Here is a 27,212-nt window from a genome sequence, read left to right as displayed (position 1 = left end):
TGTGACTGAGTGAATTACAATCCAGTTCTATGAGGTAATTTGCATTAAAAAATTGTTGCTTTGTAATTAATGTTTTTAAATAAAGACCTTGAATCTAAAAGTAATGGGTCATAATCAGATTACATTTCTATAGTAGTAATCCTTTGGATTAACAGAACAGAACAAATATTAAAAGTTATCCTCCCATCCCTGATATCGAGTATTTCAGATGTAGTCTTTTAGTCTTGGAGTAGCTCTGTTGTGCAATGACTTTGGTGTTTCATTTTGTGAGGTTTAAAACTCTCACAAAACACTGGCTTCCAGTTAAATATCAAATTGATTTTAAAATTCTTCTGTTGACCTATAAGTCGCTAAATGGTTTTGCTCCACAATATCTGAGTCAATTCATTACATATTATAACCCATATCGCCTTCTGCACTCCCAAAATGCTGGATTTCTCTTAGTTCCAAAAATTAGTAAGACTATAGCTGGAGGCAGAGCTTTCTCAGTTAAAGCCCCTCAGTTATAGATCAGTCTTCCAGCTCTAATCCATCCGAGATTCTGACACAGTTCCAATCTTTAAATCTAAACTTAAGACCCTATTATACCAAGCCTTCAGCCTTCATATTCTACATGTGAAGGTGTGGAGCTCGGGGGCCCCCAGTAATTGAGTCTTCTGGTGATCTGAGATGTTGATTATGTCATCCAGCCATGTCATATGATCATTCTAGTAAAGTCTCAGTGAGCCCTCATGACTGTGGTCACCTCCAGGTCCCTCCCTTTAGTTATGCTGCTATAGATAAGCCTGCCAGTGCCACATACTAATCACTGGCACGTGAACTATGTATGTGTTTAAATCGATGGTAGTTTAAATTGATGTTCACATACTCAACCTGTATTTTATATCTTGGTTGAATGCTTCTACCAAAGACAATTCCATACAAGCACCGAGGAGATGATCTGGGTTGCCAGTGGATGTGCTGATGCCGGGGTTGGATGTGCCATTGCCACAAGAGGACGTGCTGATGCTAGCTCCTACCTGAGACTCACCATCTGCACTGAAGGGACTGTGACTACTCTGCCTGGAATTATAACTATAACTATAGAACTACATTTGGACTATTTGTCCAATAGTCATTAGGGATCTGGACCCACGCAATTGTAAAGCTGTTTTGTGACAACATGTGTTGTAAAAAGCGCTATATAAATAAATTTGAAATTGACTTTGATAAAACCTCTCCCAAGAGTGTGTAGGAATAAGTGTTTTACCTGAAACTCATCTTTGATCTGGCTGGAGTTGGTCTGGGGGTCCAGTCTGCTGATTTTGTAGTAGATGGCTCTGAACTCGCACACAGGGATGGCCGTGTTGCCACACAAGCACGACTCCAGGATGGCATCGTGCACAAACACATACTGCTCCTGCCGGTGAGACACAAACCCCAGTCACATGAGACACAAACCCCAGTCACATGAGACATAAACCCCAGTCACATGAGACACAAACCCCAGTCACATGAGACACAAACCCCAGTCACATGAGACACAAACCCCAGTCACATGAGACACAAACCCCAGTCACATGAGACACAAACCCCAGTCACATGAGACACAAACCCCAGTCACATGTGACACAAACCCCAGTCACATGAGACACAAACCCCAGTCACATGAGACACAAACCCCAGTCACATGAGACATAAACCCCAGTCACATGAGACACAAACCCCAGTCACATGAGACACAAAACCCAGTCACATGAGACACAAACCCCAGTCACATGAGACACAAACCCCAGTCAAATGAGACACAAACCCCAGTCACATGAGACACCACTTCTGCACCCGCCTTGTCATTCTCACCCATGACACTAGCTGTAGATTCACTAATGCATCTGCTTTCCTTTTGGTAGTAAATTATGCAATACTAAATCACAAAATAAAATATTTTACAGGCATTAGACGGCATTATTTACACTCGCAAAGTCACACGCTCAATAAGTAAACACATAAATAAGCACACCGTTTCAGTTCAAAGAAGTTATACACATACATACTATGTTCACTGCTCTATAAAGCTTCTACAAAATAAATCTCCTCCCTTTAAAAGATTTTAAGCACTCATTTTCTGCATTAAAAAAACGGAATCATACTAGCAAAATTCATACCATATCTTGGGAGATTTCATGGACTGGGAATTTATTTCATGAATAAATCTGGCTCAGCTCGGAGTGCTGAAATGACACCTCCCTGATTTTAAAAGGTTAGCTCATTACAATCTTTAGACCAGATAACATGAATAATTCATGAACATGCTCACTGATGCTCCTGGAACTCTATTAGGACGACTGCTGTAAAACGTTATAGGTCATCATAAACTAAATACGCTATACTGTAAATATACAGTATTAAGCCTACAGTTCACCTGAAAAATGATGCATAAATTATACTTCTTAGGCTCATAATTTCTGGCATAGCTGATTGAAGCTTTGTATTTATCCTCAGTATTCTATAACTGAGGTTGGAACTGTGCCAATGGGCCCCTGTGCTACAATGTGCTGCAATAGTCACTGTAAAAAGGAGAGGACCCATTGCATCAACCTGGGCTATCAGGAATTAACTGCACTTTAATACCACAGTGCCTGTGAGTGTACAGTCTGAATGTTAATTGTAGGCGTTTGATCCTGTCCTAACCAAATATGCGTGGAGCTGACCTGTCTTGTCCATTACAACATAACCCACAGTGAGCTCCTTTGGAGAAATGGAAGACAAGAAAAACCTTTTAAAAGATTAATTGCATTGTGTTGTTTAGTACTGTGGATTACCATTGGATTAAGGCTACGCAGCCCCCATTATGACCAGAGCTTGTTTTATTCTAATCTCTTCAATTGCTATCTTACAAATGCAGTACATGTTATGCCTCATATTAGATGAACATGCAGATTAGATGAACGTCTAGTCAATTCAACCTACATGTCTTCCTCACAGTTCAGCTTCTTACATTAAAATAAGACATCGCCTTTGGAATTTGAAAACAGACCTATATCCAAGAATGCCAAAATTTACCACAACTCCTCTAACTCTATATTCTGGGATGGGTGCTGGATTCTAACCCATTTAGGGGAAGCAGCTCTTCAAGACCATTCCAAAGACACCAAACTTTGAATTATTTTAATAAAGAATAGGATAAATTATAGCTAAAGAATACAGGATTATCAGATCATGGAACTAACAGTATCCAGTTTCTGGAACATAACTAGATAATTCTACACTGTGCTAACAGGACGGATGTTTGAACATAAAGATTAAATCCTGTCTCATTATTATTGAAATGATTATGTGAACTGCATATATTAATGCATTTATATTATTGATCATATTTCCCCTGTTTACCATGTTATTCACTTATGAGACTAATATCACATCTCTTTTATTCTTATTAGTGTAATGTACATGTATTAATCTGGCTATTATTACTAAGTTGATTATCTCCTCAGCTCCAGTATGGTGAGTTAAGGAAGCTTGTTAAATCATAGATGGCTTTAGTAGTGTGAATACTACTGAAATGCCTTAACTAATATATCCTGACAAACCAATTCTTCATTATCCCTAAATGATGCACCTGCAGGAAGTGTATACACTTTTCTATGTCTGTTGATATGACATTTTCTCTCTTGGCCATGCTTCTGTGTCTTAGTTGCTGCTTTCTTTTGTTTCCAACTGGAGGGAAATTACTTTGAATATTCATGACAGTTAGTCCCTCCATTCTCGCATCACCCTAGGATCAATACTAAAACTCAGTAACCTAGTAACCCTAGGATCAATACTAAAACTCAGTAACCTAGTAACCCTAGGATCAATACTAAAACTCAGTAACCTAGTAACCCTAGGATCAATACTAAAACTCAGTAACCTAGTAACCCTAGGATCAATACTAAAACTCAGTAACCTAGTAACCCTAGGATCAATACTAAAACTCAGTAACCTAGTAACCCTAGGATCACTACTAAAACTCAGTAACCTAGTAAAATGTTAGAGTTGGAAAGAAGCCGAAACATCGCTTCAAGAAATGTGCATGGATTTATATGAAAATGTAAATCTCAATTGAATCCAAGAACTAATATAAGTATATTAAGTAAATCCTAACATCTGTTTAGCCGTGAATTCATTTAAACTCACGTAATTTGTTCTAACGTGTGTCGCAAAGTTATCTTGCCTCCTGTGTTCGTTTGTAGAGTTAGTATTAGTTCTGTCTTCTGAAGAAATAATACAAATTCTACAGTAGTGCATAAAGACTGGGCCCACCTGTCTAGGTCCACGAAGGCCTGGGTTACTCAACCAAGGATACAGCGGTCCAGAACGGACCCGCTCATAAATCGTCGCTCAACTTTCCCGAAAAGCTGGGTCACTGTGAGTGCTTGGTACAACCTCGGGAAGTACGTGTGGGTTCACTTTGGACCTCAAAATACCGCGTATTCCTACCGGCACCAGTGGACAGACACCCGAACCTGGGAGACTCTCGAGTAAGGTGCCTTCATTCATCATGGCGCTGTGATGCCAGTCTGGTTCGCTGGTCATTCATACTCACTATAGGACTAACATCTCTGACCAAGGTAGCGTGATACATTTACATTTCAGATCCAGCTTTCGTCTCATTTTAGCATAGATATAGGACACGCCAGTATCTTCCAGTTAATAGTTACACCCATAAGGCATTTTCCTTCATTTTCATTTACTTTAATCGTAGCTTTTGGGTCGGCAAAAACAAGCATATTCATATCAAATGTACAACAGATTGTAAAACCAGAAAAACACACACACACACATACACATATATATATGTGTGACTTACATGACTTACATTCTCTCATCTCGTAGTAGTCACAAGTGGGAGTGAGTGAGTGTGTAGAGCAGGGGTGCTTATTACGTCGATCGCGATCGACCGGTCGATCGCGAAGGAATGTGCGTAGATCGCGTCACATAAAATAGTATTAGATGAATCGCACATCTGCACTGACGGTTGTATTTTGATTGACATTCACGGTAGCCAATCTGCAATCCACTCAACAAATTACGTTCGCCACCCCCCCCCCCCAACATATTACGTTCGCCCCCCCCCCCCCCCCCAAACCCCCCCCCCGCTCAACAAATTACGTTCGCCGCCACCCCCGGTAGATCTTTCTGACTGGGTCATCTTATAAGTAGCTCGCAAGCTGAAAACTATGGGCACCCCTGGTGTAGAGCAAGTGTATATATATATATATATATATATATATATATATATATATATATATATATATATATATATATATGCACTTCCAGATAAAAGGGAGCTGGCAATAATGAATTGCTATCTCCTTAGAATGATATTGGGCTTAGCCTACACATGTGAAATATTAAAATTTAAAAGATAACTGCTGATTGATACTGATGTATTTGCTCTTCACCACCAGAGGGCGATCTTTTGAGAACCCATTACATTTAAAGCATCTATTTGAAAATGCTGAGAATTCCAGATTCTGGTGGGAAGCAAATGTTCCCAGATTAGGAAATGAACCTGCCAAAATCTAATCTCACCCCAGAAAGCACCCACACGCTTCACTTCCACATAGTTCATATTCTGCAGCAGGGATCATTTGTGCGGTAGAGGATAGGTTAGAACCCGCAGGCTACATGATAATGGCCATGCAATTCAATTTCTTCAATTCAATTTAATTTATACAAAGCTTGCACTAATGTCATCTGCCCAGGCTGAAGCACTTACTGTAGGCGTGACTCCACTGAGGGAAATTGGAGAGGGTGACTAAGAGAGAAAACTGGAAACAGAGGAAAAGAGGATGGGAGGAAAGGAGGCAATGAAAGGGTGACATGGGTGAAAAAAATGTGATTTGACAAATGTGGAGCACACACACACACACACACACACACACACACAGTCTTGAGTCACAAGTGGGAGTGAGTGAGTGAGTGAGTGAGTGAGTGAGTGAGTGAGTGAGTGAGTGAGTGAGCTGACAGAAACAATTGACTACACTAGGCGGAAAGATTCTAGAAAGTAAAGGGCCAATCAGAAACCAGTGAAGTGGCTGTGTGGTTGAAGATCTCTCACCTCAGTCTGCACCATATTGACACGCTGAGCGCGCAGCTCTCTGATGCAGTTAAAGATGTCCACCACTCCCTCGTTCTCCGCCATGTCCAACATGATGTCCACCGCTATGAAACAACCGCTTCTACCAGCTCCAGCACTGGGAGAGAGAGAGAGAACGAGATGAGAGAATTTTGAACTTTGAGGCATAAATTTAAGGCTTGGTTTTACCCAAGGAGAAGCTCACTGTCTGAAAATTTAAACACTTTCTATTTGTGCAGTGAGAGTTCCTTTACATTTGAGGTTTAAAAGAGACTGGGTAGCAGTCGACAGAATCGAACCCTGGCTGTGCGAAAATTCTAAACCAGTAATACCCAGAGGCTCCACAACACACACACACACGCACACGCACACACGCACACGCACACACACACACACACACACACACACACACACACACACACACACACACACAGCTCAGGTCTACAGGGGTGAGGTTGTGTCTTCTTGCCCTGACCCTGATGTTAGATATGAAGGAAGCACACACACACACACACACACACACACACACACACACACATACACACACACACACACACACACACACGGCTGCCTAGTGTGTATGGAGACAGTGGGCAGACAAGCCATCAGTCAGTCTGGACTTTGTCCATGCACACTGGCACGTGTGCACACGCCCACACCCACACCACAGATTGCCTGTCACTTGAGGTGATTAATGATGTGAGTTGTGAATGAGAGGGAGAGAGAGAGAGAGGTGAAGAGAAAGAAAAAGTTAGCAAAGGAGAACTCGAAGAAATTAGACATTTCTTCTCCAGATTGCTTCATGCTGGCCAGAGCTCCTCACCAAGACTACCTCGTTCTCCATGATCCTATCATGTCTTGTACATTCTTTTCTGCCTGTCTCATCAACTGCTTCATCTCTCACATGTCCTCTCCTGCCACTCTGGACCGCTAATATCATGCTTATAAAGCTCTATAACCCTTACATATAAGCTCTGCGCACTGCAATTCAGATCAATGTCTTTTGTCACTACACATCAGAACTTGACATGAAAGCAGTTGAATGTGATAAAACGTGGCTGTAAATGTTAATGAGATCTTTGTCTAACTCCTTTGCCTTCCTCTGTTGCTATTCCCCTTTATCGCCCCTTTCTCTCCCAGCCCCTCCCCCAGGGAGAAGTGGGTGTTCTTGGCTCTTGAGCTAATCCACTCTGAACATGTCTTTGTCACATCTGCTTTGTTTCACGATTCTGAGGCTAGACACAAAATTGCACTCTGTCATTTAATGGCCTACTGGTGTCGCCTCTCATTCAAAATGCGGTCTACACAATTACGCCCAGCATGTGTTGAACCGTATTGGTCTGCATGTATGCTTATTGTGTATACAAGGACGTGGAGGGGTGCATGCTTTAGAATGTCCAACTGTATTACTGTGTGTGTGTGTGTGTGTGTGTGTGTGTGTGTGTGTGTGTGTGTGTGTGTGTGTGTGTGTATGTAGCTTTTGCATTCTGTTGTCCATCCTAATGTTTCGTTTCAGTTGTATGTATGTTTGGGCTCATACCGAGTATCCAGCTCAGCTTCAAATGTGAAAGCACAGATATATCTGCAAATCCCAGTTAAGGGGAGCTGAAGGCCAACCACATCACAAGCACTGGTCTCCTGTTGCCATAGTTTCATTTTATGTTTCACATTTAAGAGCGGGTTGAGGACGGTTCACTGGGACACTGGACTCCTCAAGTCCTCATAGACATCAGCAAACTGGAGACAAGTGGAGAGACACGTTGAGGAGAGAAGGATGGAAGGAGCAGTACCTGCAGTGGACCACGATGGGCCCGGCGTCTGGAGGATTCAGGAACTTGACTTGGCGGACGAAGCCAAGCAGGCCGGTAGCGTAGCAGGGCACGCCGTGATCGGGCCAGCTGGTGAAGTGGAACTGTCGGATCTCTCTGATCTCGTGATGCCCTTTCTACGAGAGGGAAGTGTGAATGTTAGTTTATCACACCACAGTAGCAGCCGGACTCAACACTGGTGGAATGGAAATTTGGGATGACGTGTAAAATAAATCGAGAACTGTTGCCTTAACACCTTTTGAGGTAACGCAGCAGCAGCACTTACACGTCCTCTCACACAGCCCTGGGCCGCGGGACACGTCCTCTCACACAGCCCTGGGCCGCGGGACACGTCCTCTCACACAGCCCTGGGCAGCGGGACACGTCCTCTCACACAGCCCTGGGCCGCGGGACACGTCCTCTCACACAGCCCTGGGCCGCGGGACACGTCCTCTCACACAGCCCTGGGCCGGGGGACACGTCCTCTCACACAGCCCTGGGCCGCGGGACACGTCCTCTCACACAGCCCTGGGCCGCGGGACACGTCCTCTCACACAGCCCTGGGACCCCAGACCTCCAAGGTGCCCACCAATGATGCTTGCTCTCTGTTCCATATGTGCCCTCCACGCCCTTAAATGAACTGTTGAAGATTTGCACTGTCTGCCTGTTTGTTTTACTCCCGTGCAGGATCTGATCTGACAGCCCTTTGGTGCTAACCACCTGCCACCAGTGGGTGCACTTGAGGGTGCAGTGTGGTTGTGTGTGTGGTGAGAGCTCTCAGCACATACGCCGGCCTCTAAAAGTGTGATCTTCCACCTTGCACCTCCACTCCTCCGCATTAATGCTAAGTTAAGCTTTTAATTATGATTTGGGCCTAGGCAGAGTGTAATCCATGCCTGGAGGTGCTAATGCCACTAAGTGCGGACACACATATTGGCTTATAATACACTCTGCGTGTGTGTGTGTGTGTGTTTGTGTGTGTGTATGCGCACATGTGTGTATATGTTTTTTGAAGTAAGAGGTTCTACAGAAGCACACACACAAAAGTCTCCTAAGCACCTGAAGACTGTGGGTTATATCATATAGCATTAGGATGAGAATCACACACACACGGACATGTATGCATGTACACACACAGGAACACACAGACTGCAGCAGTTAGCTCATTTCTCTTAGGCCCTTTACTAATATCACCCATCAAAATTCATTCTCCCTCTATAGCCTACAATTAAAACCAGCACGATGTGCTGCACATTTGAAATTTAAAACGTACCAAATAAAAGAGCCAAGCGCCCAGCAGACATGCAGCAAGAGAAGGACTGGAGAAGAACGAAGCTCATTTCATCTCTCCCCAACCCCGCCCCCGCACCGCAGATGAAGAGCAGAGATGTTTAAGAAGACAGCCGCCTCACGAGACAGATGGATTGAGTGCTTTGTGCAACTTGCTGACGGCGTGCTGTTTCCCACTCAAGGCTTACTGCTTCTAAAAGCTTCCGAAAGACTAATTTCTCCATCTATCAAAGCTCCCCTCGCCTTCTACATCTGTTCGGCGCAGATTACAGCGTTCAAAAATGAAACGCCACCCGCCGTCACCTGCGGCCATGCGAGTTTGCTCGTGTTTTGCCTTCATTGCAAAAAAAAAAAAACCCAGAGAGTCCCGGGCTGACGTCGAGCTGTCGCCAGAGTTGCCACTTGAAGATCGAGATTCACGTGTAGCTTCGTGTGGGATAGCAGACGCACTGCTAGGCAGTTGCCAAATGATATGAAGGCAGAGGTCAGTACAGGGACGGGGAGATGAAAGCACCACAGGGCTGAACGGGCTGCACCTTTTGAACAGTGAAGGTGCGTATGACGTATTCGGCGAGAGGTTCTGTCTCCATCAGGGCCACTTTGATGTCTCCGTATACCTCGGTCTCATCAGGCCAGTACCGCACGCACTTTACCTGTGTAGAAACACACACACAGGTGGAAGACCTGCCATTAATGAGGCCGATGCACTTGCCCTGTTTTGTTTTTTGCTATTTTACTATATGTAGTACAACCACTTTCAGTACATTTTCATTACACTTTCATTAAATAAAAAAAATAAGCCAACAAAATCTTTGCAATATTTTAGTACCTTCACAACACTGACTACACTCATTTTTAGAGACAAATGTTATCAAATAAGCAAATGCTGATGACATTTGGAAACACAAAGCTTTGGGCTGAATGACTGGCCCACCTGTCAGAAACACTGTTATCTCTGAATTAACACACAGTGTGTGAGGTCTGCTGGCTACACTGGGCTTTTATGCACACCGTCACGGCCGACAGCTCAAGCTGGGAACAGTGTCTCATTTACACAGCAAATAAGAAACTGCTTCTGAAAGAGTCAATTACTAGAGTTTAACTTAATAATGGTTAAATGCAAAATATTCTTTATATTATCTGCTATTGTCCTTGGGCATGCATATATGTATATGTTAAGATTTACATTTTAAGTGTATGTATCTCTGAAAAACATACCCTGCCCACTTCCACCAGGTTGGTTACCATGACAATGCTGGCAGAGTTCTCTTGCCAAATCATCCTCCAGAAATCCCTCACCGTCTCCTGCATGGGGCCTATGGGAGGAGAGAAGGGACACATTTAGTACCATATCAAGCAATCTCTATCCTTCAAACGCCCACGATCAATTAGATGGAAAGCTTAACAATTTTGTCATGGCTTCAGTCTTCAGCGTGCACACTGCTTCTGTGGCGTGATACAGAACTGAATGCTGCCATCAAATCGATTCTCCTTGCGTAAGAATAGTTACAAGTTATTTTGTGCTCCTGTTATACTTGTTTTAATTACCTTGTGTAGCGATGTAATGTCTTGGCCTGTGATAACCCTACAAGATAAAAGAAAGAAACCAAATTAGCCACGCTGACTATGCACTGAGAAGAGAATGATCCCAGTTACCTAAACAATCAAACATGCACATCCATTTTGTACGTAACTGTTTGAAACCATCACTGTCTCTTCTAAAGGTTATGACACTCCTGTGTGTTTTGGCTAGTGAGAAACACATTAATAATCACTCGTACGTGACAGCCTTATACATCTTGAGAGCTTTGAACACACTGGTCAATATTACGATTGAAACCTCCCCACCATGAAATAGATCCTGTAATTGTTTTATTTGTGGGAATGACACCGGGTAACATGTTTATAGATCCAGTGATGGAAGCCACTCTTACATCTATAGCAAACCAAGTGCAATAAAATCACACCGATTTGCCTCCACAGTGATATCGATAGTGATTATTATAAACCACAATGAGCCACAATCATGTTCAAAGTGTCATGTAGTGGTTAAATCATGGGGTGGAACAGTTTTATGCAGAGGAAATACAGAATAGTGGATATAGTGCATTAGTGGGAACGATTTGCAGACCTGCAGGTGACTACTGAATGAAAATCAAGTTGTGATCGTGAGGAGAGAACAAAGCCCAACCCAGTGCTGCACAAACGCATGTGCTGACATGTATGTGAGTCAGAAAGAGAGAGAAAGAGAAAATAAAGGGGAGAGAAAGTGTGTGTGTCTGTCTCTGTCTAAAAAAATCAGCACAGAACTGGTAAATTACCAAAAACTGCCTGAGGTGGTCAAACCATCCTGTTGTAATTGAAAGGTTTCTGTTTGTGTACAACTTGTGAGCATGTGTTTTTTTCTGGAGTCCCCAAGTTTACTTAGATTTTAACATCCATTACAAACAATATTACACCACTATGCAAACATGAGCTCTTATCTGACAGCCATACAACCCCAGCTCGTCCACTACTCCATACATTTACAAAAGAAATGCATGGGGACACTAATGTGTGACAGCATGACTTTAGGCTAATTCGACTTCACATGAGGGCAAACTTCAACACATAAGAAAACTAAGCACGTCAATGAAGTTTATGTAAATAGTGACTAAAACGGTTTTCATTAGCCTCTCCTAGAAATACCAGACAACTTGGTAGTGCACGCCAACCTGTTAAGGCAGCACTGGACCTGGTGCTGAAGCTGTGGCCAGTTGGCATCATGAGAGGGAGCTTATTTAAACTAATCCAAGATTCACAATCAATAAAGGGACTTGGATTTAAAAAAATTGTAAAAAAACAGCCAGACAGAGGAAGTGGAGACAAACTCATATTCAAAAACCAAATCAGGGCACGTGGGTCAATAACTGAAGCACAGAGAATACAAAGGAAACACATTCAGTTGGAAATAAGAACTCGCAAGACTTCAGCAAGTGGAGATACAAACTAACGAGGCCTCTCTATGAAACAGGTGCAGAGGCTCAATAGGAGGAGGTGCCAAAGTGAGAGAGGACCAATCAGCAGAGTGAGACCGTGTGGAGTTCTCCTGTGGAAGTATCTCAGTGTTAAAAATGCAGCTCATGGGTCCAATGTTCCCACTGTGCTCCATTTAAAATACAACAATATAAAGTTACTAATTTGCTGCAGTAATGCACATCTTCCACTAAAGCTGGTAATATGAATGTTAGGCCTTATTAACTTATTAACTTTAGATGCAGTACATGCTCATTTTATTTTGCTGCACTTTTGAGGGAATTCCTAGCAAAAGTATACCTTTAAAAGCGCTACCTTGTAATTGGACTACACAGTCACCCCACCTCTGCTCCCTCTCCCACACAGCCATTTTGTTTGTCTACCCGCGTGTTGCCGTGTCTCTGTGCGCTCTTTGTTTCCCTGTTCCCACGTTGCTACGCCCATACTTGTTAGTGATGTTCCCAGATGCGTTCCCTATCAGCATGTGTGTGTATAAATATCCCACTGTTTCTTCCCACCTTCATCAGTTAGTGTAACTGCGGTGACTTTGTTTGTTGCCTTTGTGACTCCTTTTGTAAACACAGTGTGATCCTCTTTTTCACGTCTGTGTATTTGCTGTGGGTTTGGTATGTGTGTTGTGAATTATCGTCTTTTACTTTTGTTTTCATTAAACTCTCTTTTGTTATAGTTTGACTTGACTTGTGTGTGTATCCTGCTGTGCACTGAAAGTATGGTAAATGAAGTGGTGAAACACAACTGACTACAAACACTCTCCTCTCTTATATAGTTTAGTGCAGGAAGTACATGTAAATAAGTTGCATTCTAAATGGCAGTATTTTCACATTTAAGAAGCATTTGAATGAAATACTTCTGTCCACTCAATTGTACTTATACACTTATACTTAATGTGCTATGTCTCAAAATTATATTGTGTATGTAATACAGATGACACAAGATTAGAATTTGAGCTACAGACATATTATTCTGGACATAAGATACTCACATCTATGTAGTTGGCGTTGATGTAGTCTGAGTGGGGGTCTCCATCCAGCAGTTGCAGCCTCACCCGCGTGTGATCATCTGTGGGGTCAAATATTCCCAGAAGACCCAGTCTAAAGTTACACTTACACTTTACAGGACAACACACATTGATAAACCAAGGAAACAGAAGAACCATGTGTCAAGGAGCACAGCTCTTAGAGAACGAGGGAAGATTCAAGTTTGTGTCTTTGTATGCATTCCCTAAAAACCGATGAACCGAAAAACTATGAACATGTTATCTGGAATCTATGTTCTTCAGAAAAACTGGAGCATAGCTGGAGATAAAGATTTGCAGTATATAACATAATCCTTTGGTCTGGAAAACACGGAAAACAAGTATACATCAGACTGGACCAAATGAAATTTGCTGAAGTGTTTTTGTTACCTAAAAGGCATCAATCTTTAGAATGCTGTGTTTCTGGAAGAGTTGAGTGGTGCTGTAATTTTTGAGTAGGCCTGGTAGAAAGGTTTCAGATCCTGGTTCAGTTGGGCTTTTTAATACATGACATCTTTAGTAGAGTGCAAAATAAATCTGATCCCTGATCAGTACTGGACTAGTGGGATGCTTTGTGAGATGAGATACGGAATAAGGACAGGAGATGGGCCCTCCTCCCCAACCATCTTGCCACAAGCAATCATCACCAACGGCAGAACACCGGAATGAACCTCTAGTAGATAAGTGGTTGAACTGGTAGCAGTCATCTTCACTTAACGAAAGCACATTTGGCACGCCAACCATTAGCATGAGGCACCTGGAGTTCTCTCCAGCCCCCCAGGGTGTTGCGTCTCATTCTGGTAATTATAGAAGCTCTTCAGGAGAGGGCAGGGAGAAGGAGAGAGGAGAGAGGAGAGAGGGAAGGAGTGATGAGAGGTTGGGTAGAAGGAGAGGTCTGACACTTGCTCCGCACACAAGCGTGGCGGTTCACTTTGATCACGGCAAGAATGCAAATGGGGTGTCGAGGCACGTCAACTCACTGTCCTATTACACCCTAGCTTCTGCCACACACACACACACACACACACACACACACACACACCACACACACCACACACACACACACACACACACACACAGATGCCTCACAAACACATAAACACACTGCTATTTTTCCTCTTCAAAACACAACACCACTGCCCTTGATTTGAGACATCTCTCTGAACCTCTCTCTCTGTCTCTCTCAGTTCACTGTGATGAACTTGTATAGATTCTCATCTGTCTGCTGTCCTTGGTGCTGTGAAAGGGAAGAGTGAGTGAATGGAGAAAAGAGAGATGGAAAGAGGAAATGGAAGAGACACAAGTAATTAAACACAGTGGAAGCTGGCTGTCGCAGCAAAGCACACACCATGGCTCCTCCTCACAGTGAAGGTCCTGGAGCTGAGCCCAGCCTCGCTGATGTGATCGTCCTCCATGAGGAAGCCCGTGGGCACACTCATGCACCCTCTACAGCACAGGTGCTCAACTCCTGGCCATCTTTTCTACTGCAAGCCTAATGCTGCAACTCTAGCATCAATGATCCAGTTAATCAAGGACATTAGTACTTTTAGTACTAATCAAGGACTTTTAATATCTGAATATTACATCCAGGTATGTTGGACATGAACCCACGAGGGTGGTGAATCTCCAGGGTTTCAGTTACACATCCACTACCCAAAGGCTTCTAATCCATTCCCAGATGTTCCAGCACTGCACAGCTTAAGCCTGGTTTATACTTGACGCGTCGCGAGGGTCCGCGCGGCAAAAATGACGTAATCGCAGTGACTCTGCCCGTGTGCGAGGGCCTCACGCGCTGTCGGTTCACGAGGTCGTGCACCTCTCGAATTTTGTAACTTCGCGCGCGCCGCGCCTCAGCGCAATGAACAAAGTCACGTTTGCAGGGTTCATACACCTTTATAAGGTGGAATTCAAGCACTTGTACGTCACTTTCAAGGTCCATTTCAATATTTCCCAGCATGTTAAACTTAATAAAGTTAAATATTTATACATATACTCGAAATGATTCGAAATAATTCGCTTTTTATCACATTATTTAATGGTTGTTTATTTTCAAAACGCCCAACGTTAACGTCTTCACGTTCTTTCATGTTTCGTCCTGGAATTACAAGAGGCTCGTATTTGTTAACGTAATACAAGAGAACTGTTCAGTCAGACAGATATTTGTTGTGAAACTAAGTAGTTACAATTTCAAGCATTTTAAAGTACTTTAGCCTACATTCCAGAACTTTCAAACCTGAAACACACTGAAACACAAAGCAACATTAAAATTGGCCAAGTAAATAAATGTTCATTTCCCTGTTTTGAGGGGTGTTTCTACCACATATGTTTCGGAGAACACTGCAGTGACGCTCGCAAAAGTATAAACACCTCCACCGATTGCGCAGGGTCGCGCGAGGTGGGCGGAGTCACGCACTACAGTCACTCGCGAAAGTATTAACCAGTCAGGGTTGCAACTACATACTTTCTGAGGTGTATGCAAACATACTATCAGCGCCCCCCACACTCCACCCCCACCCCCCACCAACTCGGCAAATAATTTTCTGGCATCGATTTGGCTGCATACCCCCTTTTTGCGCCACTGAAACCAGGCTTAAGAGTCTCACCACGTCTTATCTGCTAAAACTAATTAATGGCACTTGAATGGCAAACTGTTGAGGTGAATCTGGTTTGGCAGTGCTGTGGCCTCACTTTGGCCCCATCCTGATATCCCTGATCTAAAGGAAGCAGTATAATCTAGGAAGAGTGAGAGATTTAAAACCAGTGAGAATAGCCTGTCTTCAGCCAGCAGTTTGGTCAGGTAACGTAGAGCCACATTTGAATCTCTGCTTTTAGTAATATCTCTACGCAAAGTCGTCGTAGCAACATGGCTCAAAACATTTCTTGAAACTGAAGACTGGCCCTTTAAATTTTGTCCATAGCAGGAGTTATGAACCAATGAATAGAGGTTTAAAATCATTTGTACGTTTCTGTTTCACATGCCCCTCCCCTCATGTGATTGGGAGACTTATGTGTCATTTATTACATGACCAGTTATCTGTCCATTAGTAAATGTTTGTACATTTGTACGTGAAAGTATAGTATAGAATAATATAGTATAGATGAGTGGATATGTTTTGGCCATGCTGAACACTGTTCTGTCCTGTTTTTGTTTGTTTTTAATGTTGCTGTAATTTTTTTCCCGCTTGCACATATGAATCTTGGCATTTTTATACTACATGAAGCTTGATATGTAATAAAAAAAATCATTGATCAGTCACATTTTATCTCAGTTTTTACAATCACTTATTGCATAAATGTGTGGTCTGAGGGACTATTTTTATGCATTATTTTTACACATTTCTATACAAGTTAATTTAAATATTTCACCAAGCCAACACCTTTGCCAACTCATTTCAAACGTCAGTATAGTTCATCTAGTAAAGGTTTTGAGATATGAGAAGCACTTGAAAATTGGACCTCATATTTTCAGCTTTAGGATCATATTGCATATTTATGCAAAAACAGTCAAATGTAACCTCAGGATGAGGGCTGAGATTGTTCTGAACATTTGGATATGAAGTATATGGGTAAAATGCTAAGTAAGTATGTTTACAGACAAACATGCTTAAGCAGAAAAAAGGCCCTTTGACCTCAGAGAGGGTTTTAATATTCCTGAGGCATGTTGGATTTGAAGTGGTTGCACCAGGATCATGTCATAAGGATCAGACAAATGATGACGTGACATAAATATGCAGAGAAAAGCCGAGTGACTGATAAGTATCAGTGACAAAAAATTAACCAATGAAACAGGATGTAGATTCCTGGATGGATGGATACCTGAAACGAAAGAAGCTCTGAACTTTAAACGCCACAATGTGTTTCTAATAGCATCCAGCATCTATTTTTTTTTTTTATAATGCTGTAATGAAACATTATCATAAAAAGAGGACATACTCAGCCATGAAGCCATTTTAAAAAGCCCCCCAGCCGATTAATCACTGCTACACAGCCAGTGATGGCTTAGTTACCTTGAAAAAGTAGTCTGATTACTGATTACTCCTTTTAAAAGTAACTTAGTTACGTTACTGATGACTTGATTTTAAAAGTAACTACGTTAGATTACAAGTTACTTTAGTAGTTACATTCAGCAGCAAAATAAATTTTTCCAATACTCACTTTATTGGAAGTGCATTTTTAACAGTAACAATGTATTGAAGCAGGTTCGGTAACCGAGACAGAAACTAATCCAAAAATCCCGAGGAGGGAAACTTTATTGATAACGCAACCCTGGCGCGCGCAGGCTCCGCCCCCCAGTGCCACGTAAAGGGCTAAGACACCTTGAGTGGCCACGTGTCTGTCCGTTAGTGAATTCGCCGTGAGGAGTAGTAGTCGCTACAGTATCTCCTGACTTTACGTTTGTGTAGCTGCATGGTATTATTTGTAAATTTATTTGTAAATGTAATACAAGCGAACTGTTCAATCCGACAGCTAATTGTTATGAAACGAAATACCATTACAATTTCAAGCATTTTAAAGTAGGCTACGTTAGTTTAAATTCCAGCACTTTTCAAACGTGGAACACAAAGAAACATTAAAATTCATCAGGTAAATGTTCCTTCCCCTGTTTTTGAGGGGTGTTTCTTTATACTACCACATATCGTTACGGGAGGACACTGCAAAGAATGACTTGTAAAACTCGCTCGCGCTCTCACAGGGTCGCGTGCAGCGTGCGGAGTCGAGCACTACGGTCAGACGCAAAAGTAGAACTGAGCCAAGAAGAAAACAAATATATATATATATATATATATATATATTTTTTTTTTACTAGGGAAAGTAAAAATAGTAACGCACAGTTACGTGGATAAGTAACTTTATTCTGATTACTGGACTGGAAATAGTAGCGTGTTATATTACTCGTTACCAAAAATGTGGTAAGATTAGAGTGTAACGCGTTACTGACATCACTGTACACAGCCCATGGCCTTCTTACTGACCTAATAAACAGTTACACCACACTGTCAGCGACTTGCCATGCATTTTACACCTAAATAGCTTATTAAATCTCAGCTTGGTGGGAAAGGTGCTGTCAGATTCACCAAGTGCTGGTGCATACTGTTTGTTGCACGAAAGAGAAGAATGTCGGGAGTTAATCCAGTTTAATCCTGTTCCATCCGCTTGAAGATTAGCCATTTTGTCCCTAATGACTACCTGAGAGGGGCAGCATGGCTCTTCAAACCAGAAGTGTTTGAACCTCGAGATTCTTCTGTTTCTATGAGTCTCGTTTTAATCTGAATGGGATTAGTCTCTGGGAGTTCATCTGCAGTGCACCCAAAAAAACTAGTTGAAGTAAAAGTAGTTTTGTGACACAAGAGGGTCCTGTGGGTCAGCCCGGCCCACAGTGTATCAGATAAACCATTTGCCATGTCATGCATGACACTGATAGCCACATCTGTGCTGGTAAGGTGTTCAAACTGCCATAGATCACTCACCAATGTCTCATAACAGAACTGAAATAACTGCAACTCGACACAGTCAAGACTATATTGACAACTATGAGAACTCAGGAACTCAACCACTATTATACTGACCAGATTAATCACCATGCTAGGACTATAATAAAATCTGTCCCATAAAGATCCAGAACACAGAACACAATGATTGTCCCTGTGGGGGCCTGCCATGAGCTACCTCAGCAACAGAAAACTAGCCACCAGATTGGTTTAGCCACATTCACGCAGTATGTACCACAAATTCCTAATAAACAACACGACCACTTTTTAGATTTTACTCATTTTGAGTTGCAGTTCTGTTCTTTAGACTGCAGTGCTCTGCATGTCACGCTGCCTATCATCACACATCACTTCAGCTTTGTTTCCACACAGGGTGAGCTGCTACTGCTCTGCTGTGTATGGGAGAAAGCCCATCTTATCATCTGTGTTGCATATGGAAACTGTATGCTCAGTGGTCCAGTACATCATATATTCATGTACAGTCTTCATTTTCTTCATTTGAGCCCACCTATTCCAAAGAAGGGAGAGCACATGGTAGAACACTTTCTCTTGAATTAATGAAGTGACTGAATGAAATGAATAAAATGAATGAATGATGAGGTGTATTCCACTACTGTGAACCAAAGCCTGTGGTTCACTCCACACGGTTCCATAATGAAACATTATGGGATACAGGCATGAGGTTTAGGTCTCACTACAGCTAGACTATGCCATGTAAATACATAAGATGAATAGTGTAAGAATTGTATAAGAATATAGATGATAAATTCTAGTGTTTAGATTGAATGTGGTTGATGTTCAATTTTTTCACTCATTTGTATTTGTGAAACAAACTCTTATTTTATGGTGTTAAGATACAACACTTGGCTAAGAGTAGTAAAGGAAGAAAACACAGGTTGCATAGCATGGAGTCAGAATGCTAATCGTCAAGCTTTGGTCAATACGTCACTGGGAGATTTTTTTTCTTATTAACTTCAGGGGAACCTCTGAAGATTCTGAAATTACGTGAGGGGAATTGATGTCAGTTAGTGCTTGCAGAGAGAAGCAGCTTATACAAGCACCACACGCACATGCACACACACCTGAAAAAGGCAGATACACTTCAAAAGCTCAAGCTCTAAGCTCTACCTAATGAAGATGAACAGTCTTACTTTGACCTCACATGTGTCAGACTAAGAATATGCTAATATGGCAGAAAGATTGGCAGTTAGGAGAATGAACTAAGGTGTATTGATTTCCCAGTGGGAGCTGGTTTGTATTCTATGGTGATCAATGAACATTTCAGGGCTATTGGTATCACTTGGAGGAAAATTGCGTCATGTGCTGTTAATTACCTCAGCTGCTTCAGTAAAGGAAAGCAAAGCTGATACAACTGTGGGGCGGACGCTGCTGCTCAGCTAAGGGGTTTATAAACAGCTGCACACGTGACTATGTGTGCACATGGAACAGCTGCACACGTGACTATGTGTGCACATGGAACAGCTGCACACGTGACTATGTGTGCACATGGAACAGCTGCACACGTGACTATGTGTGCACATGGAACAGCTGCACACGTGACTATGTGTGCACATGGAACAGCTGCACACGTGACTATGTGTGCACATGGAACAGCTGCACACGTGACTATGTGTGCACATGGAACAGCTGCACACGTGACTATCTGCATATGGAACAGCTGCACACGTGACTATGTGTGCACATGGAACAGCTGCACACGTGACTATGTGTGCACATGGAACAGCTGCACACGTGACTATGTGCACATGGAACAGCTGCACACGTGACTATGTGCACATGGAACAGCTGCACACGTGACTATGTGTGCACATGGAACAGCTGCACACGTGACTATGTGTGCACATGGAACAGCTGCACACGTGACTATGTGCACATGGAACAGCTGCACACGTGACTATGTGTGCACATGGAACAGCTGCACACGTGACTATGTGTGCACATGGAACAGCTGCACACGTGACTATGTGTGCACATGGAACAGCTGCACACGTGACTATGTGTGCACATGGAACAGCTGCACACGTGACTATCTGCATATGGAACAGCTGCACACATGACTATGTGTGCACATGGAACAAATGACAAACAAATGACAGCACAGAGGATGAGAGGATGAGAGGATGAGAGAAGGATAAACCATGATCTTTGCTTTGCTCTCTGCTACTCTGCTAAACATTCTTGGATTCTCAATTTCTTTCATCAGTTTTTTTCTCCTGCCCTCCAACACTCTGGTCCGTGGTCACAACATGTTCCAGTCTCTGTGCTGCTATCATTCCACTGCCAGCGGTGCGTGCAGACTGGCATCCACGCTCAGCAATCAAACCTAAACAAACTGAGCAACGTACATCTGTCCGAGCGTCTCTCAGCCAATCAAGAGGGCTTTGTCATCCGCTCCCTGCCGCTGTCCTCTCAGAGATAACAGACTGAAGCCCCCCCCACCCACTCCCCCCATACACTAACGCCTAATTGCAAAATAAACTTACAAGGGACCATTCTAGGCATGGTATGAAAAATGACAGACTGTGAAGAACAGAGGCAGAAGGAGGGAGAGAGAGAGAGAGATTTGTTTTGGATAGTTAGCGTGAGTAGAACTGCTGTGTGTTCAATTTCCTCTCTCTCTCCCCCACCTTCCCATCTCTGTGATATGTAAATGTTTGCCAATAACACTGTTTATTTTGGGTATGCTGTCTTCTGAATTATAGATGACCATATGGGAGATTTATGCTTGACATGGCCTGCTCTAACGTACTGCAGGAAGTATCATGATGGGACAGGTGCCTCTAATCGAAACCTCTCCCCATTTTACCTCTCTGTTATAAATTGTCAGAGGTAATCACAGAATGCATCAGTATTCGTGTCTGTGTGTATGTTTGTGTGCACATGCACACACACACACACACACACACACACACACACACACACACACACACACTGGCGTGTTGTCCTGACTCACAATCCCCATGCTACACTGACAACTTTGAATATATAATCAAGCATAACAAAATAAATGGCATTGCAGAGAGATTAACAGAATTGACTGATAATTTAGATATTCATATTATTCATGACAAAGTAACTGCAATGTTTTGGTTTTCCACCATCATTTTCACTTCTGATAACACTCTGGCAATGTGGGAGAGAAAAATAACTTCACAAAAAGACTTCACATCATCATGACAAGTTTGCCTGCTTTTCTAACCTGTACAGTAGCATGAAGGAAATATATCTATGTACATTTTTGTAATTTCTGTTTTTTTAATCTTCAGCTAAAGAACCTCCATTTTATTTATGTAAAGGACATGCATTTTACTGCTATTACAAAGCCAAACTACTGAGGCCTACTGAATATCACTGTGGCTTCATACACCTTCCATGTGCAGCACCACGCTGTGCCTAAAGACAATGTCAGTACTCAGTGGTGATGTCAGTACTCAGTGGTGATGACCCTTGCCATCTCCCCTCATTAAATAAACCTGTGACACTTTTTGACACAATTCCAATTTTCAGCATGAAAATCTTTCAAAAAATTAACTTTTGCTCCATTGTAAGATGGACAGTTTTCTTTAACTATATGTCTATTTCAGGGGGTTTTATGGTAGAACATTCATCATAACACCCAATAACACCCAATAATACCCAATAACACCCAATGATACCTAATAACACTCAATAATACCCACTAACACCTAATAACACCCAATAACACCCACTAACAACTAATAACACCCAATAATACCAAATAACACCTAATAACACCCAATAACACCCAATGATACCTAATAACACCCATTAACACCCAATAAAATCCAATAATACCAAATAACACTCAATAATACCCACTAACACCTAATAACACCCAATAACATCCACTAATATCCAATAATATCCACTAATATCCAATAATATCCACTAATATCCACTAATATCCAATAATATCCAATAATATCCATTAATATCCACTAATATCCAATAATATCCACTAATATCCAATAATATCCACTAATATCCAATAATATCCAATAATATCCACTAATATCCAATAATATCCGCTAATATCCACTAATATCCAATAATATCCTCTGAATATCAATTAGTGACAGGCTGCTGCATTTGTCCCAGTGTTACATTTCAGTGTCAGTTTCTTCACATTTAACAGAGAGCATAAAGGGCTCTACTAACAGAAGTAGAGATTCTCATAAAAAAAAAACACAAATATTTCACTTTTTTCATATAATAATACATTTAAAACACAATCAATATGAGTAGATACAGTGCAGTCCCAAGAGCCAGCATCAGTAACCAAGGATCGGTTCGCCAAGGCCCCCGATCCACAATGCACCGAACCCCTAGTACTACCTCTCCCACATGGGAGAGTGGGCCCATGTATATTCTTTGGGCCATGCCCGGCCGGGCCCCATGGGTAGAGACCCAGCCATCAGGCGCTCATCAAGGCTCCTATGGTCATGAGCCGGATGCCACCTGGGCGCCTCCCTAGGGAGGAGACCCCGGGGAAGACCCAGGACACCCCGGGGAAGACCAGGACACCCCGGGGAAGACCAGGACACACCGGGGAAGACCAGGACACACTGGAGAAGACCAGGACACACTGGAGAAGACCAGGACACACTGGAGAAGACCAGGACACACCGGGGAAGACCCAGGACACCCCGGGGAAGACCCAGGACACGCTGGAGAGATTATAACTCCTGGCTGTCCTGGCAACGCCTCAGTATCCTCTCAGAAGAGCTAGAAGAGGTGGCTGGGGAGAGGGAGACCTGGGCCTCTTTGATTAGGCTACTGCCCCCGTGACCCGAACCTGGATGGATGGACAATGCAGTCCAAACATAATTGATAAGTGATACAATTTTTTGTTCTATTGGCTCCATACTCATTTAAGCTAAATAATTAGATAAGATGAAATATGAAAAATTAATTAAATTAAATAAATAAATTAAATTAAACATTTTGTACTTTTTTTCAGTGTAGTTATTTATAGTTTCCAAGACAAGGTAGCTTCAGGTAGCTGAAGTTTATGGCACACACAAACTTGCAGACACTGGTATTTTTCTTGGTAATCTTTCAACAGGCCTTTAATTAAAATTTTAAAGATTATAGCCTACTTTTTGCTATAAACAACAGATTTCCTTGACCCTAATATTGTTATTTGTGAATGCATGTGGTTGAGACTTTTTAGTTGAACCACGAACAGTTCATGACAAATATTTTTCATCTGTACATTTAGTAGTCAGTATTCTGTCCAATAGTCTATAGTCTAATGCTGGGATAACATTACCAACTCTCCTACTAACACTGGAAGGGTCCTGAAGTGAAGGGTCCTGAAGTGAAGTCCTGATGTGTACCTAAATGTACTGTTTAATTGGTTGTCACTGCTAGTTCTCTATTGATGTTTCTGCACACTGTCCAAGCAGTAACAAATTTGCATCTTATTTCATACTTCATACACACAGAAGCAGCCACATAGCACTTCACTGAAACGAGTTTATGGGGAAAAAACTCTAAACAAGCTTTTCTATGTTTTTTCGGTACTCACAAGCAATGATGTTGCCATAGCGATTCTTGTTGCGGTTCTCATCTTTCTTGGCTGTCTCCCATGGGGCCGTCTGTCCCTCCGCCAGGCCCTACAATCACATCAGATAATCACACACACACACACACACACACACACACACACACACACACACACACACACACACACACACAGACCTACAATCACATCGGATATCATCACAGCAACATGCTCTCTCACTCTCTCTGTGTTTCTTTCTATCCCTCCCACACACGCACGTACGAACGCACACACACACACACACACACACACACACACACACACACACACACACCACCTGAACCTTGTTAAATTGCATCAACACAGCCATCCACTTAGTGCATTTGCTTAAACTTCAAAGTATGATATATTTAAATGTGGATGTACATCATTCTTTTGAACAACATGTGAATCCTAAGTAGCAGTTAGTAGTAATGCTATGCATTGTATGAGAACGTGTTTTTGCTAGGTGGGATATGGGACTGATTTCTCTCATAGTCCAACTGCATATTGGACTGGAGTTGCTGACAGTGGATAGTCATGTTTATGTTGTCTCCCAAACCCAGGCTGACATACTTTCTGTGACAGACAAAAATTGTTCCACACAATAATTCTGACCATCTAGGAACCTAAGAGAGAATTTATGAATAAAACTACATGGCTTCCTTGGTGAAGAATAAGTCTGGGATGAACTAGGGGGAATCGGAGTGTCATATCTCTACACCCTGAGATATACTTATGTTAATCAAAGTTTGGACAAAATGAAAACTTTCATGTTATAACAGAAGTTTGATAGTTGAAAGCTTGAAAAGAAAGCCATTTAAAAAAGAGAATAGATGGAGAAAATAGCCACATAACAGTAACTGACAGATGACAAAAATGTTTACAGCCACTACCATGTGACTGGTGAAGTCTCTTTTGTACAAAGAGCTTCATTGTTTGTAATCAAACTGTCAAAATGCCTGAGGGATGATTATAACAACCAGAACTGAAGAAATAAAAAGGGAAGCTTTAAAATACAACGATCTGACTAAAGAAAACATATTAAAATTGAAAATATTAAAGAAAGGCAGCAGAAAATAATAGTTATGCAGAGAGCTCTCTCTCTCTTGTGATTTTTGTGTCTAAAGGCAACGTTAGCTGGATGCAGGGAACCAGTGGACGGAGTGAGGGCCCTTCATGAGAGTCCAGGCCTGAAACACCAGGACCAATCATAAGAGAGTACAAAAAGGTTCTGAAATATTTTGGACCATTGCACTATAAAAAAACAATGCAACATTTGCCCCCCCCCCCAATTATAATTAATAACAAAATAATAAACAAATGCCCAAATTTTTTTATCATACTTATTTTTTTTTCATATTACACAACTCTAATTGCTCTAATTGCAAGCTGTTCGGGTCCTGAGACAGCAGAGCACACCTCCACCATTCTTCACAGTTGGGATCAGGTTTTAATATGTTGTGCTTTTTCTAAATATAATTTTTTTTTTATCAAACATCCAATTTTCACTTGTTTGTCCAAAAAACTTTCTTCCAGCACTGCTGTGAAACATCTGACAAACCTGAGAAGCACATGAATGTTTTTTGAAGAGGACAGCTTCCTCTGACTCTTTATGAACACCACTCTGGGTCACTGTCTGTGTTATGAAACGAGATGCCTGAACACATAGAGATCAACTTATTGTTGTTGCTCTGTCCAAATGCGAGGCAAAGCAATGAAGCCTTCACATATCCCAGCTTCTTTATGGATGCTGTGTCAGGGCACACAGTCAGTCCTGGAGCTGAGAAGGTCAAGGGCCTTGCTCAAGGGCCTAGCACTGATCCTTGAAGGACACACATTCCTTCTCCCTCGGAAATCCCTTTTGGTCAAGCCATATCAAACTTACAAAGTCATATTGTATTTTGCCATGTATACTGTAACAGACTTTTGTCATGAAAGTAAGTAATGGAATTTATTAATGTCTTACATTCCTTGAACTATTTCTTTTCAGTGATCATGTGCTTTAAAATGTATTTAGCTTGTCATTGACTCAAATGTTTTCAGGTAACTAGAGTGCAACTCAAGGTTCTCAAGGCAACTGCTGCAGAGACTAATCTAAGTGTTGCTCCTTTGTTCAACCTATGTGACTCTGATATTCTCACATTCTAATCACAAGTTAATTAATTATACCGAATCATGATACTGTCAGATTTGATGTGAGTCAAGAAGCCTCACGGCTAAATGAAGACATATCTACACAGATCTAAGTCAGCAGCATCAAGTAAAGGTGTTGAAGGGTGAAGATGTTTCATCACTGTGCTATGAATTTGAGTGCCAGATGGAAGTAGCCAGGCATGAATCCATGATCTCTCATGTCTTATGAACTGTGTGTTCAATGTCATCCAAACACCAGGCCATTTTAAGACACACTCTTAAGACATCGACACTGAAGAGATTCTATATATGGTAAATGGGATCTGGGTGTGTGCAGCACTCATGGACAACAGTAGTCTGCTATGAATATCCTGCCCATGTCAGTTTCAGGATCTGTCAATCCTTCCAATTAAACAATTAGGCTTAAATAACCCAATTAGTGAAAGGGAGGGGTGGGGGAGTGCGCAGCAGGGATTATGCACAGAGGTCTATACCTCCCAAAGAAAAATGAACTTACTTAGATTTTGTGTGTGTGTGTGTGTGTGTGTGTGTGTGTGTGTGTGTGTGTGTGTGTGTGTGTGTGTGTGCTCCCGAAAAAAACAAAACACCCTTAATGGAATCACTTTCATCTGTAACACAGACCCTTTTTTGAAGCTATTAATACTATTTCAGAAGAGAGAAAAAAGACTCCCACTCAAGTCTCCGCGGACACACAAATATGCAGCAGTGTTCTAGTTTGTGCGTGTGTATG

The 27,212-nt window shown here is 42.0% G+C and overlaps 1 protein-coding gene across 23 annotated transcripts in view; it reads right to left on the bottom strand.

Annotated features, from left to right (window-relative positions):
• Positions 1-27,212, bottom strand: part of ptprt (protein tyrosine phosphatase receptor type T) — a 326,972-nt gene that overhangs the window by 23,880 nt on the left and 275,880 nt on the right. For 13 of the 23 annotated variants that reach the window (XM_077013789.1, XM_077013772.1, XM_077013781.1 and 10 more), the window contains 8 exons: positions 24,311-24,398; positions 13,217-13,302; positions 10,747-10,783; positions 10,417-10,514; positions 9,735-9,851; positions 7,891-8,045; positions 6,083-6,218; positions 1,250-1,399 (listed from right to left, as the gene is read on the bottom strand). In XM_077013789.1, coding sequence (XP_076869904.1) covers positions 1,250-1,399; positions 6,083-6,218; positions 7,891-8,045; positions 9,735-9,851; positions 10,417-10,514; positions 10,747-10,783; positions 13,217-13,302; positions 24,311-24,398 — 867 coding nt within the window. The remainder of the gene's footprint in view (positions 1-1,249; positions 1,400-6,082; positions 6,219-7,890; positions 8,046-9,734; positions 9,852-10,416; positions 10,515-10,746; positions 10,784-13,216; positions 13,303-24,310; positions 24,399-27,212) is intronic. The other 10 variants (XM_077013776.1, XM_077013786.1, XM_077013787.1 and 7 more) reach the window with 2 other exon arrangements.

Source organism: Brachyhypopomus gauderio, chromosome 8 (genome assembly GCF_052324685.1).
Source record: "Brachyhypopomus gauderio isolate BG-103 chromosome 8, BGAUD_0.2, whole genome shotgun sequence".
Taxonomy (NCBI): Eukaryota; Metazoa; Chordata; class Actinopteri; order Gymnotiformes; family Hypopomidae; genus Brachyhypopomus; species Brachyhypopomus gauderio.
Note: the sequence above shows the minus strand (reverse complement) of the source record. Positions and strands in the feature narration are given on the sequence as shown.